Source organism: Aquila chrysaetos, chromosome 22 (assembly GCF_900496995.4).
Source record: "Aquila chrysaetos chrysaetos chromosome 22, bAquChr1.4, whole genome shotgun sequence".
Lineage (NCBI taxonomy): Eukaryota > Metazoa > Chordata > Aves > Accipitriformes > Accipitridae > Aquila > Aquila chrysaetos.
The window spans coordinates 8,235,439-8,250,783 of NC_044025.1; the positions used below are offsets into that span (position 1 = coordinate 8,235,439).

At 36.3% G+C, this 15,345-nt stretch overlaps 1 protein-coding gene across 4 annotated transcripts in view; it reads right to left on the reverse strand.

Annotated features, from left to right (window-relative positions):
• Positions 1-6,526: 6,526 nt before the first annotated feature.
• The window catches only part of GABRA1 (gamma-aminobutyric acid type A receptor subunit alpha1), a 45,262-nt gene continuing 36,443 nt past the window's right edge, over positions 6,527-15,345 (reverse strand). For all 4 annotated transcript variants that reach the window (XM_029998189.1, XM_029998187.1, XM_029998188.1 and 1 more), the window contains 2 exons: positions 12,822-13,024; positions 6,527-9,350 (listed from right to left, as the gene is read on the reverse strand). In XM_029998189.1, coding sequence (XP_029854049.1) covers positions 9,042-9,350; positions 12,822-13,024 — 512 coding nt within the window. In that variant the 3' untranslated portion in view covers positions 6,527-9,041. The remainder of the gene's footprint in view (positions 9,351-12,821; positions 13,025-15,345) is intronic.

Below are 15,345 nucleotides of genomic sequence, written 5' to 3' on the forward strand. Positions count from 1 at the left end.
AATAAGAATTTTACAGTCTGTCGTGGTTTAACCCCAGCCAACAACCAAGAATCACACAGCTGCTTGCTTGCTCCTCCCCCCTCCCAGTGGGATGGGGAGGAGAATTGAAAAACAGAAGTCATGGGTTGAGGTAAGAACAGTTTAATAACTAACAAAAAATAAAATCTAATATAATAATAACAGTAATAACAAAATATAATAATTGTAATGGAAGATAACAACAAAAAAAAAGAGAGAGAAATAAAATCTGAGAAACGACAAGTGACGCACAATGCGATTGCTCACCGCCTGCCAGCTCACTGATGTCCAGCCAGTCCCTGAGCAGTGGTCCACCCCTCCCGCCCAACTCCCCCCAGTTTACTGAGCATGATGTCTCTATGGTATGGAATATCCCTTTGGCTAGCTGTCCTGGCGCTGCCTCCTCCCAGCTTCTTGTACACCTGCTTGCTGGCAGAGCATGGCAAACTGAAAAGTCCTTAACTTAGGATAAGCACTACTTAGCAACAACTAAAACATCAGTGTGTTATCAAACATCATTCTCACACTACGTCCAAAACACAGCACCGTACCAGCTATTAAGAAGAAGATTAACTCTATCCCAGCCAAAACCAGGACACAGTCATAGGGAATGATGATTTCTGTGAGGACCAGTTGGGTTTGGGCCACGACAAGGAGCGGTCAGGGGAAGACGGGCAGTGCAGCAGGCAGGGGAACGTTGCCCAGGCTGCTTGGGCACGCAGGCACTGGCTCCTGCCAAGGCCCTGGGATGGCCAGGAGTCATGAAGTGGCAGCTGTGGCATCGCCTCCTCTCCCATCATACAGATGCGCACACTCACTGCTTGTCAACTTCCCCTAGCCTGTGCTAACCTGCTTCACCTCTGACTTTACAGCCTTCTTGCCTTCAATTCCTTCTGGTGTTGTATAGGCAAGGTTTCTTTGTGTCCTTAGTTCTCTCCGTGTATGCGGAGGAGAACAGTGTGTCCATTCTAACTGTGCAAAGTGCTGGCACTCTTTGCGTAACGTCTCAAGTAGCAGAGCTGAAATCTCAGGCAAGTTCTTCTCTGTTTACTACACAGAAACTAGTAATAGTAGAAACAAGATATATTTTTGATCTGGGACTGGGGACGTGATGCATTACGATTCAGTTTCTGCTGTGCTGGTTTCTGTTCAAGATCCTTCACTGCAGTGACCTTGAAGCAAGTTTTCTTTAGTGATGCACACCATCCAGCCACAGTTATGATGTGAAGAGAAATGGATGATCATTTGCCATTTGCACTGACCATACCTTCAGATATCATCGGTCTTTTTATCTTTTAAGCATGTATTCCCAGCTATTAAATACTAGATATAATACAACAAAGTAATAGCTAATAATCTGTATAGCTTTCTTGCAATACAGCGGTATAATAGCTCGTCTGACATTTTTTAGAGCCAATATTTACCTTTATCACTGGTAAGTGCCTCCTGAGACTCATTATTCATGTAATTCCCATTAAGAGGCAGTAGTAAAACAGCCTGTTGTCTTACAACTCTTGTTGTTAAGTACACTATGTTTAGTAATAAATACGTCAGCTTGTGCTACACCAGAGAATTATTATTATTTCTTATCTCTAGACATTTATAAATAAATGAATCATGTTTATTTATAGACTTCTTTCTATTTACTTCTTGCAGTAGCCAGATAAAGCTGCTTTTCTTTAGGTATATGGTCATATTTCTTGAAGCTTGCTTATTCCCTTAGAACTTAAGGCTGTAACAAAAATAGTACTCTTGCTTTTTATATCTTTTACTTTGCAATTAACCGAGGATGATATTTAGGAAAAAAATTGCATTGAAAGATAAATGATGTCAGTTCTAGAGTAATGTGATAGAAATTCTTCACAAAATTGAGTTACTTGAACTTCTGTTATTTCTACTGCTATTACTAAGGCCTGATACAGGAAGATAATAATTAATTTGTGTTTCTAATTTGTCTGATCAATGGCTCCATGCAGATCTATGACAACCCTCAATATAAATTTCAACCTCTGTTATATAATTAAGAAAATCTTTTGCAGCAGTGTGACTATAACCATGAATTCTTTTTTTCTTTTAAAGACTTGAAACCCATGTTTGTGTGGCTTACCACTTAAGTTTTTACAGCACTGTTCATGTGTCTGCAAGAGTAAGATTTTTAGCCTTATGCTCTGGCAAAATCCAGACTCAGAAAATTTTGTTAGCAGAACTTGCTGCAAAAATCTAATGATCTTTTTCTTGCTTTCTGTTATAATTATTTTTTAGCATCACCAGAATGCTTTTAAAAGTTATTCTATGCATGGCTAGAAATATGGGGTGAGGTTTTCAAAAGCATCAAGCACTCATTTAATTCTGCTCGTATCCACTTGAAAGGGTTTTTGTTGTTTTATTAGCTCATTTGCTAGGAGAAGGCCAATGCTGTCTGGGGGTGGGGGGTGGATGATGGATGGTTAATCATCAGGACTAAAGCTATGATAAACATCTGAAAGTGAACTTTCTGGTTTACCTGTTTTCCGTATTATCCGTAATGATCTTTCTCTTGTGTCTCAGCGTTCTTAAAATTAATTTTCTCAATTTTTATACTTTTTGGGAGTTGCAAACAAAAAGTCTTTCCATTAAAAAACTGTTAAATGGAGGTGGATGTTTTCAGCCCTGCCCTGCCACCTTTGTTGGAAGAGAAGGCCTAGTTTATAGTCATTACAAATGAACATAACCATTGAGATTGACTAACTCAATGACCGGAACACAACTCCTATGCATTCTCAGAAAGCTGCTAGGGAAATCATGGCTGGGATCCTCTGGCAGTATCACATGGAACTGCAAAGAGATTCACCTCCTTTGGGAATCTGGCTGTCTTTTGGGGGAGGAGATTACATATGGATGTAAGAGAAGTGCAGCCAGCTGAACATTTTATAAGTACATATATTACTCTCATAATACTGCGTCCTTTTAAACTGTTGAAACGGGATGCATTGCTCTAGTTACTTCATTTATGCTTTCTTTGCCTTCCCACAGACAAGGCAGGAGAGAGGATAGTCACAAAGAAGCTGGCAAAGGCCCTAAGGACCCAAGGCCCCATTTTGCTCAGTCTAAATTAGCCCAGTTCCTTACAAATCAAGGGCTGGTGAGGCAAGCTAGGGAGGAGATGATAGAAATGTGCAGGAATCAGCAGGCTGATTGACAGGAGGTATTGTCTTCTGAATAGCTGTATGTAGCAGTTTTCTTTAAAGTTTGATTTAGCTGTCTCACATAAATGAAGAAACAAAATCCTATCAAGCCCACAAGGTTTTACATTAATCTGCATATTATTTTGTCGTGTCCATGAGGCTTAGCTGAGCATTATGTGTAGTTACAAAAATTTTCACATTGCCATACTAAACCTAATGTTTGACCTAAGACTCCCACGCTGTTATTTCCTGAGATATGCACCATTAGCTTTGAGAACTGCACCCCTCACCTCTTCATGCCTGTCATAGCCCCTCCGGCAGGAAAAAGACGAAAACTGAAGTTGAATTTCATGGTTTTTTGTAGAAAAACAAAATCAAAGCAAAAACCCTGTCTAAAACACCTCCTGAAGCTATTGAAATTAAGAACTTCATCCAAGAAGTAGATGACCTCTTAATTTACATCATTATGTTTAATTAAAAAATGTTATTTTTCTTTCTTAAATTTATGTCCCTACAGGAGGTCCTAACAATTGGCAGGGATTTTTGCTGTGGCCTCTGTCAGCTTTTTCTCTTATTCAAAAGGTGCATTCATTTAAAAGATTCTTGGCTAAAAACCACTTTTCTGTTTTTGTAAGGTATTTCATAAAAAAGTAATTTAAGAGAAAGATCTTTCTATCGTAGCTTCACTAGGTTTTATTTTTTGTTTTAGATGATGAGAAAAGATACAGAAAAGATTCTTCTGTTTAATTTTTTCCTGAATTTTTCATATCCTTGCAGTAAATTTGTTGCATTGATAAATATCGCTACAATGCAGAGCAATCCTAGAAGCTTACAAACCACTTATTTAGAAGTGTGGTTCTGCTGCTACGGGCAGTAATGGAATACAATCTCTAAGTATGTGGGGTTTTTTAAAGAAATTTGCATTAATCTCATAGCAGCTAAATTATTTTTTTCCTATGAGGTGCTTTAGTCACCTAGTATTAAGCAGATGATGCATACATGTAAAACTATCATGTAGCAAAGATAGGGCATTATGTGCAGCCATTAGCAAACCACTTCTAAACCAATTTAGCATCTTAGGCCTGGTTCAGATCCTTAGCCTTGTACAGCTTGAGGTTAATTAAATACCTCATATATGAGGACGCTCGGAAAGAAATTCAGCGTATCTGTTTGCATTCAAATGTGCTTGACTGGAGTAAGAGTTCAGCAAATACAGCTTTCCTCCCTTGACAGCACATTCAGAAAAGCAGTCCCCTTCGTTGGTCGATCTGTCTGCAGGTTTTTGAGGGAAAATGTCTCTAGTCTTTGGGTGAAATGCATGTTACAGCTGTGCTGCAAGTGCAAAATCTACTCAGAGCATCTTCAAATGCCCTGAAGCAGTTTAATCAAATAAGTTTATCAGCAGCTGTGATTCATCCTGCCTGTTTGGATGGGCCTACAGCCAGAGTGAATGAGCCTATAGAAACTTGTCGTTTCAAGGCTTTTACCTCTCTTGTTGTATTTGACGTAGTTTGTAATCAGATGTAACATGACAGCAACAGCTTGACAAGCTGATAATACACTTTACTTGCAAAATTCATGTGCTAAGACTACAAACACATTTTTATTTAAGCTATGTCATGTTTATGCATAGCAGGAGGATTTTTTTTTTTTCTTTTGTGGATCTGCTATGGAAAGTCTGAGGAGATCTTGAGTTTTTGTCTTTTAAAGTATGACTGACTTTTTGACAGCCTCTAAGGAAAAGTTTGACTTTCCCCAGTCACACTAATTTATTTGGACATTCATTCAGATACAAAGCACAGGCTGAAATAGGTTCTCTTATTATTTGCTCCCTGAAGCATGTGTTCCCCTTTTTCTAGCCATTAGGGTGTTTCATAACACCCTTTTATTATTTACCATATTGGTGAAAAATAGAAGGAGATAGAGAGAAAAGGAGATCAGTTTTTTCAGGTCTCACATAGTCAGTCCAAGAGAAAGAATATCATTAAGAAAGTCATTGGTGTTGTAGAAAATGTTCTTGGTCATTAAGAAAGTCCTGCAGTAGCTTCTAGGGACTGTCCAAGAAAAACTGGAGGAGTTTCCCCTACTGATGTAGTATCAGAGCAAACACAGCAATGCCACATCAGGGTGTCATGCTGGACTGCCTGGTGACTGTGAATCTGTCATTTGACAAGGCTGTTCTTCCACTCTGTGAAGCTGAATAGCGCTATATATTTTTCTGAGTCAAATCCTGTTGCATCTAATCATTTTCACTCATTTAACTCAAGTAAAATTCTGCCTAAAAACGTCTGAGCAGTGACAAAGGAGATGTGAGAATCCCCATGTATGCTCTGCATCTGGCATGTGAACATAGGAGGTGGGTGTTCAAACAGTGTCACTTGCCACTTTCTTTACCATACTCCTCCAGAAAAATCCTCTGTGGGTTTCCATAGGGATTTATCTCTGTGGAGTTAGTAATAGGAAGCAAGGAACAGGGATTCAGACTGCATTATTCTCATTCAAAACAGAGGAAAGTATATAAGTTAATAGAATCTGAGTCCATATTAACACAATCTTTCCTTCCATTTTGAAGAATCCTTCTGTAGGACTCATGCTTAAGAACACTATGAATATTGTTATATACATATGTACACTTATATCTGCCTTTCCTGCTTTAGATCCTCTAAAACTGTGTGTCTGCAATTGACTGTCTCCCCCTACATAAGAGCATGAGCCTTGCTTTCCAGGAACTTTTCCAAGAAAATTTGAGGGCTGAATGCACTGGAATGACTTATCCTCTCTCTCTGTTTTTCTATGTGGGAAAGAATGCAGACTTGAGAATTAAAATTTTCAAGGTATACATATGCTTGTTTGAATGCTATCCCCACAATTCATTAAATGAGTGAAATAATATTTTATACAGCCTGAGGTTCTCTTCTAACAGTCTTCCTCAGATCTGTGCATTCATTTAAACAGTGAAATCTGCAACATATGTACCCACATTTTTACTCTCACTCTGTTTTATCTGCCATGTTATCTGGGAGACTGCATTTTATTCTCTTCCTACCCTATATCATTCATTGTTGTGGTACTAAACCTTAACAATTGTTCATCTGATTCAATTAATTGCTTTACTGGATATACATTGTACAGACTGAACTATCTTTTTTTGAATGTCAAATCGGATTTTGGAAACATTCCTGTTGTTATATTTGTCCCTGAAACACACTGGACAGAAAATTACATCTATTAAAACTGCATTCATTACCAAATCCAAAGAAACGAAGTTTCTGAATGAATAGCAGTTTATCAAGCAATGTGTCATAAAAGGCAGTAACTAAAGAAAACCAAAGTAAAACATTCACTTTCATTATTGAACATTTTTAGCTTTATTATTATAATAGAATTACAGTCTGACATAAAATAAAGAGCTTTTGCTAAACTCTGTAAAGCAATACATGCTTCTGCCATAAACAACCTCTATTAGATTTAGGTTTTATTGCCACATCACTGCACTGAGGTGCAATAAACATTCAATGTCATCTTTTTAAAATTATCCCAGGAGTAAACAGAAACTGTCCTCTATAAGAGTGTATCATTATTTTCAAGGAAGACTTACTATTATTACATGGTTTAGCAAAGCATTGTAAAAAAGCTACATAGAGAATACCTTGTCTTTGATAAACTGTGCAATCAAGTTTATACAGTATAATACTATTGGCATAGACTAACTAAGAGGTGATATAATGCAATCATTGCATAGCAAAAAGCAGACTAGTTAAGTAATATTCACATCTAATGTGCAAAATGCAGACCAAAAGGTAGCTATGAATTGCTAGAAAGATAAAATGCCCTAAATGAACACACTAGTTTAACGCCAAAAATAACAAGATAAACAAGTACACAGAAGTTAAAGAGCCATAGTTTATTTTTTTCTATACATATATCTACACATGATACCAGAAGATGAAACATCCCCTTTTAATAAGCTCCAATCAGATAACTTATCAAGTTTAGACAGGACCAAATGTTAGACAATGAAGCATTATTTTAAAAAATCTTCTCTAAATAAAACATTAACTATTTCCTTTTGTAGATAGAGAATGTCAACTTTTTGATTTATTGAGAAAGAGTTTAGAAAACATTGCCTATGAAATTTGCGTCTCAGTAGCTGTTTCCCTGGAGGCTCATGTAGCGCTGTTTTAAAATTCATTCAATACCATATTACGTTTTTTTAATTGATGCTTGCAAATATCCACCATCCTTCCCATCTCTTTGAAAAATCTTTATCTGAAATTTTATTTCTAAGAATCAACAGTAATGATACTGACTAGAATTTTTTTAAAGGGAGCACAATACCTGCAAAATGGACATCTTGTTTTTAAAGCCCTTACATATTGTTCCTACAAATATATTGCTACAGTAAAAATGAAATGTAGTAAGTTTACTCAATAAAATCTATTTTCCTGTACATTCTTTTATGTATGACTTTTTTGTATTTAATGCTACATATATTACATCACTTATTGTAACAGTTATGTATCAGCAAATATAGCAGTAATATACAGATGAACTTCTGTCTTAACAAATATTTCACCATTTTTACCTACCAAATATAATCCCATACTTTAGTATTTATGCATGACCTGAGCAGACCAGTCATTAATCTAATAGTATACATTGGATGACATTGTCAAATTGCAAGCTACTGTACACTTAACCACTTTACAAATGGAATTAATTCCAAGCACTTTCTGCATATTTAATTTTTTAGGCTTTCCAGTACCACTGATTTATTTTTTTTTTAATTCAGGCTCTAAATATGTTTTATTGAGCATTTAACAACATATTAAGAGCTAAGAGGTGAATCCTACACAATGTTTTAAGAACACAACTTTAAAAAAGTAAAAAAATGTACAATCTCATGCTGCATATTTACATATATTATTTAAATACTATATTTTGTCTTTCTGCTATCCATAAATCTCAGTCTAAAGCTTCTTTTTAATGTATTGTTTTATAAAAGAATACATTCAACATATCTAGAGCTTGCAAAAATTGTTGGTTGGTTTGTTTGTTTTTAACTCTCTAAAACATAGTGATGAGTAAAAGCTATCTGTAAAAGCATCCAGGAATTGTTTGGATTACAGAGGTGATAGAGGGAACTTGGGATCTGCACTTGATTGTGCAACTGGTTTTAAATCTAGTCTAGTGACAACTTAATGCTTAGAACAAGACTGCAGTAAGACAGCAGATTAAAGCATTTGTTACCATTAGATCTTAGGTGCTATACAGTGACAAACTGTACCTAGAGTGAGTAGATTTCCTTCTTCTTTAAAACCATTTAATATTATAAGTCAGGTGGTTTGGAATATAGAAGAGAAAAGGGATTAGGAAAATAACATATCTTATGGGATTCAGCAAATGGAAAGCTTTACATCCTTGAAAAGATTATAAACTGTGGTTGAATAAATGGTATGGTATAGTATGTGCATCAGGAACATCATAAAGAATATTTTCCCACTCCCCACAATCCTTTGAATAAAAATATCTTTTTCACCTATGTATACAATACCTTTTGGGGACATTCAGTACTAAGCTATCTACAAATGGTTTCCTTTTTTTTTTTTTTTTTCATTACTCTACAACTCTTTCTTTCCCATTTTCAGAATCACTTTTCCAAGTACATAGCTTACATTGTTCTCTCCCTCACACACAGGTTTTTTTTAAATATACAGATATATTTTACCTTTTGTTAAATAAAGAAACCTTTATTTTCTTTAAGACAGAGGCAATGAAGCAAATGGGAATTACTGTATGTGAAAACGGGAAGCAATTCCCAGAGCAAAAGACAAAACAGAACTATACGAATAAATGAGGTTATTGATGTGGAGTTGGAGCTTTTAACTGGGGCTCCCGGTTTAAATAGGTAGCCCAATAGACTAAGTTAAAGATTCCAAAAAGCAATGGGAAGGCTATTCTTGATAGTCGATCAATTTTACTGACGCTGTTAAAAGTTTTCTTGGGTTCTGCAGGTTTTGTTTCTGGCTTAACTTCTTTGGGCTCAATCGTTGCACTTTTAGCAATGGTTGCCAGCCCAGGGTCCCTTGCAATATTAGGGGTGTAGCTCGTAGCTGCAGCTGTGTATGTGTTATTTTTCTTAATGAGAGGATCCTTCACTTTCTTTGGCTGAAGAAAGAAGAAAGTTTTATTCTTACTACCTTCTTAACAGATAAGATTATGAAAAAGCACCGTAAAATTTTGCAATTAATTAAATTTATACCACAAATTGTAACAAGCTGTAAGAAAGAAGTTAGTGTCTGGATACGTGACTCATGCAAAATATTTAGGTGAAGACAAAGACAAAATCATCCATCTGTATTACTTGTATTAATTAAACCAAATTAGACGATGGATAAACTATAATGAGGACTTATACTGATAGCTAGGCTTACTGATTGACAAAATTACCTTCAATGGTAATCAACAGTGACAAACCACTCATAATTCAATATTGCCTTAATCAACTGTGCTTCTTGACCAAGACAAAAATTTTAAAAGACACTGAATTTCTTAACGTAGCTTTCCAATATTAAGACAAATAATGTTACATGATGCATTCTAACACAGTTTATACATAAAAATATCATGTGACCATGCACTAAAAGAGTGGATTATTTAATACAATGCAAAGCTGCCAGTATTCTGTTCACTAACGATTTACACCAAAAGCATATGCATTATGGAATAGAAACTTAATGTTCTTTTTTGAATGTTACAATTGGATCATAATGGCTGAAATGTCATTCCATTTACAAGGACTTAAATAGCTGTATGATTTTTTCATCCACCTACCTATATTGCTAAAGCAAGAATGTATTGAAAATCTTTTAGTGGAGAAGAACTTATTGATCAGAAAGAATATCTAGATTTTTCCCCTGGGTCCTTATGTTTTCTAGAATTCTACTTCTGGGATCTACCTGTAGGAAAAAATTTAAATTTTGACATCTGGGGATACCAGTTGGAATTCAACTGTCCCTGTTGCAGACAGTCCAAACCTTTCCTCCAGCCACTGCACAAGGATAAACATAGAAGAGAGATGTAGTGGGTCATTAAGGAGGTGTAAAGAAAAGCATCACTTTGCTCCAAGTTCCTCTGATTACGAGATAACAAAAAAATCCCAAGAACTTAGAAAATCTTTAGGCACTGTTTCCCACAAAAAAGAATAGGCAAATGTTATCCCTTTTATCCTCTTAGAAGGAAAAGAAAAAAGATATGCTAAAGAGAAAATATCAGCAGAATGTGATCTATTATGTCATTTCATAAGATGGCAAATATAATTCTCTGTTTTCGAGAAGCAGCTGTCCCACAGAGGCAGTATTTTTTGAAGTAGTCACAGTACTTTTTATAACAGATCAACTCTAGATTAATAGCTATATAGACCACCCAGTCGGGGGGCTTTGGTAAGAAGCTCTTGTTCAAGAGGTGAATGTTTCAGGGAGCAGATAGGCTGCTGCAGGACACCTGAGAATGTGAAGGGAAGCTGCAAAAGCATCAGGGCAAGTGGGGAGAGGCTTGTCGAAGCACGCCTTGGAGCCCCACGCAGGAAGGCAATGAAGGCTGAAATGTTAAATTTCTGCTACTTAGTAAGAAAAAGGATTCGGATAATGACTCTGATGTAGATGCTCTTTATTTCATGACAATAATATTCAGTTTAGCTTGAGGCTAAGAAAAAGCTTCAAATTGTCTTAGACTATTTCTGCTGAAGAGGAGGAACAAACAGGTTGAAAAAAATACTCAGAAAAGAAAAAAGGCAACATCAGAAAGATTTTTTTAGTTGTCTGTCCGTTCTTTTCCTCCTGAGCAGGAAGGCTGCTAACACGCTTGCTGAGTATGAAGCCAGTCTGGTCTCCTTCTCAGCCAGATACTCTAGTGAGCAGCAATAAATCCAGCAGGCAAAGAACCGCTTCACAGAAGTCTCAGAGGAGAACCTTTCTATAGATTTAAATGTCATGAGGAACCTGATCCACAGAAAGCTCTGACACCAGTCAGGGTCTTAATATTTCATGTCAAATTCAACTTTATGAAAAAGTAATATGACAGCTAATTAGAGCTCTAGATTTTATTAAGCTGTGATGCTCTGTTTGCCATTAGTTTGCCTTGCTTGTCTTTCGTTACATCTGCAGATAACGCATTCTGCCAGGTACCAGCATGTCTTTGCTGATTTATATCAAAAGACACATAAAGGTCCTTACCTGCTGAGGAATGCAAAGCCATAAATCTTCCAATGTTTTAAACAGTGTTTGAATATTGTGTTTATATGGGTGTGTTTTTTTCTGAAAATGTAATTTTCTTTGAAACAAATGAAATGGCTGATTATAGTAACTATGTTACAAGGTAGGTTATATTAACAAGGCAATATTTAACATTTAAGGATTTTGTTCTATTAATACAGCCCATTTTTTACAATAGATATCATGAAGATAGGAGCACAACAAAGAATCAGACAAATTATTTTCAATGAAAGTATCATCAGTGACTGAAAACTCAATATTCAACAGCAGTCATGCAGCTCATTTGTTTTGTTACTTCACTCACTTGTTCTACAATACTTTTGTATTAGTTGTGTAAATGTCCTAATTTTGTTTTCTCACTGACTTATGCAACTAAAATAGCAAAAAAAAAAAAAATTCTATATAAGCATACACTCCTGAATTAAACACATATATTCGTGTACCAATGAGTAACATCTGCTCCTCTAATATTTATTCTGCTGAATCTCTAATCTGTGAATGTTCATAATAACCAATTAGCCAAGTTTAAAAGTCTCTTTCAAGATCTCTCTCAAAAAAACCCCCAACCAACCAAATGTGCTTCCTCACAGAAGCAGCTGACATGATAACTCATAGGAAATGGGAAACTTTCTCTTTCTTCCCCTAAATCTCCTCCACAATTTCTTGATGCACGTGTGATTTACAGACCAGGTGTGATCCCAGACCAAGGGGAGTCAGAGTGATGTCCCTCTATTGCATTCAGGGAGGCACGGATCAGGATTGCACACTCCTAACACAACTGTCAATCCTTCCCCCAAAACAAATCAATTTCTTCCATTGACTAAGAAGTAAAAATAATGTTTCTATTTGTAAAAAATAGGGAAATGATAGGAGGCAAAAGAAAGGAAAGAAAAAGTCCTGTAGTGATTTATTTGGTCATGATCACAGAGCAGTCCTCCTGAAGTTGAGGAGCAATATACTTTGGAAACTGTCAAATACAGTAGCCACAAGATTTTTTTCCTACATTTATACTGAGGCATCCACATTTTCTCTTGCTTAAACACTAGAAAATTAATTGCCTCCCCTTGAAAAAAAAATACACATCTTCTTTCTGCTCAGTTGCACAAGTCAAAATTTCAGTAAAGTTTTTAATTACTAATAGCATTAAATATCATCCAGCATGTCAGAAGTAGTATTTAGGTACTCAATGTCTAAGTAATTACTGTTTATGCGTAGAAATGCTGTGTGCGAGCACATGAGGAAACTCTTTTGGAATAATTACTTACTATTCTAAATAATAAGAATTTCTAACAGGCTAAAAGAAACCCATATAGTGACCAAGGTCGACACAGTATGACCTCTTGGGATGGATATTAAGTGATGTTACCTTTTCAGGAACGACGCTTTTGCCATCCCATGCATAGCCTCTCTTTGTGAAGTAATTCACTGTTGCAAATTCGATGAGTGCAGAAAACACAAAGGCATAGCACACTGCTATAAACCAATCCATAGCAGTGGCATAGGCCACCTTGGGGAGCGAATTCCTTGCGCTGATGCTCAGAGTAGTCATTGTCAGGACAGTTGTCACTCCTGCAAAGCAAACAATTTTAGTGTCTTGAGAGCAGAGGCTGTATTTTGTACTTCATTTCTCAACTGTTACAATAGATGGGAAAGCCTTGTCTTCACCCTTAATTCCTATAAGCTTCCCCACTTCAGTTGCTAATTGAGGATATCCGATTTCAAGTTCTGTGGAAATTGCAGGATCTTCAAAACACCTTTTATACCTTTATTCTGTGACGTTGTAGTCGAATAAAGTTGGAATGGTAATAATATTTTGAGTTGTGGATACTACTTTATGCTTCCTGGTATTTGGAGAATCATTGTTGCGGTTCCTTATTCATGCCCTACAAATTGTCCTACAGATGTAAAAAATTAACATTTTTAGTTCTTTCTTGGAACAGTTCTAAGATATTTAGCTGGAAAACTAAAAAACTTGTTTTCATTCAGCTGATTTGGTATCAATATTTGCTCCTTCAAATGTATACTCAAATGTACTAAGCTTTATGTGATATTACATTTATTTGAATTGATAGTTTTACAGATTTCTGTCCCTTTATTCACTAATGCCCTGAAAATAGCAAAGAATTTATGCAAGAACAATTATAATGTAATTTGCATTTCTGATATCAGAGCTTCTCACTGCTGATCAACCTTGTCCCTTAACTGGTCATAGAGAGAAAGCAGGACTGTATTGAACTCACTCTGCTTGCAGCTGCTTGAAAAAAAAAAAAAAAATCTACAAGTGCAGGCTTAGACATTTACATCAAATCACATGTCCACAAGTTACCTTGACAACTGCAATGTCACGTATTGAATGTGTCTTGCGAGTTCATCTTCGCTGCACTGAGTGTTAGTGAAAATGTGCAGTGGTCTAAAATAGGCCAAGTAACGAACAATGTATTTACGCGCTGGTGTAAAGAGCTTGAATTATTAGTGCATAATGAGGAAGGAATTTCTCTTCCCTAAGACAACCTAATCTTGTCTTTGACTCATTACTAGTGAGCTTATCTTTCTCTTACGCAGTAGCAAAACAGAATTTATAGTTTTTATTATCTGTGGCACTAAGTGGACTAAAAGATTTAAGTTGTGCTTTTGTATGTACCTACATCATGCAAAATTTTCTGAAACATTGTTTCACTGCCATTAAGAAATGAAAAAGCTATCTTGATACATAATGATGGAGTCAACAGAAGACTATTTACTAAAAAAGTGTCTTCTGAAAGGAAAAATTTCAGAAATGTGTGGGTTCTTGAGCCTGTGAAGATAGCAGCTTGAACATTGTGTGGTATTATATATTAGTCATTGTGAGACTAGGAAATTTTGTCCTCCATCTAGGGACAATGAAGTACAGCATTTCAAACTGATGATCTGACATTTCTTTTTAAATGGCACGTGCAAAAAGAGGTAAAATAGTTACGATTTCAATAGCTTTGACTACAGAGGCTCATAAAAGTCCCAGGTTAATTCTCAGTGAAGCTGATGATAAACATTCAGATCTAATTTCAGATGTTAATCTAAACAATATTATGTAAATCAAATTTAATTATACTGTGGTCTAAACCATTCTTCTGTAAATGCACATCTGTATATCAACAGAAAGCCTCTACTTGGTTCATGAGGTCTAAGGCTATGCAAGTTGTGATTGATTTCCAGAGGCACTGGGAAACTAAAGCACAGCTGTGAAGAGTGCCAGAAAAGGTCAATAAAAATAGCTCTTGTTCAACAAGAGTTTCAGAGTCTGCATTTCTCAACATCAGGCCTTGTGACTTTCTGGCTTTGCCATGTCCAGTGTAAATGGCTAAATTCTCTTCAGCAAAGCAGGAGGGCCCATGGCGTCCTGCCCCAGCTGTGCCCTGAGGCAAGGAAACGAGTGTAAAAGCCAACTTGGCTGTGTGTTCTTCCACCTCCTCCTGCCAAAGGTGTTCACGTGTCTCATTGGAACATCACAAAAAAGACTAGGTCACATAGTAGAAATCTCAGGTTCTATTTTCCTTAACCGAAGAGTTGTTACTTTTTTTTTAAATTATGTACTTGACTTGGATTAATATCTCCAAAGAATATGCTAGTTGTTTGTTTGTAATTTTAAGATAAGCATTTGCAAGCTGTGGTTAAAACACTAGGGACCAACTGTATAAACTTAGAGTCCTTTAGATTGCCTTCTTACTACATTCGTTGAGTGCATCCATTCACCACTGTAAGCACAATAAATTGTCACTGATTTGAACGGGAGACCTTTAGCAGCAGCCTTAGAAAGGGACTGATGAAAGAGATTTTTAAGATAAGAATTTTCAAAGGGCCTAAGGATGTCAAATGACCAACACCCATTGATTAAAGCCTTTTTGACAATCCCC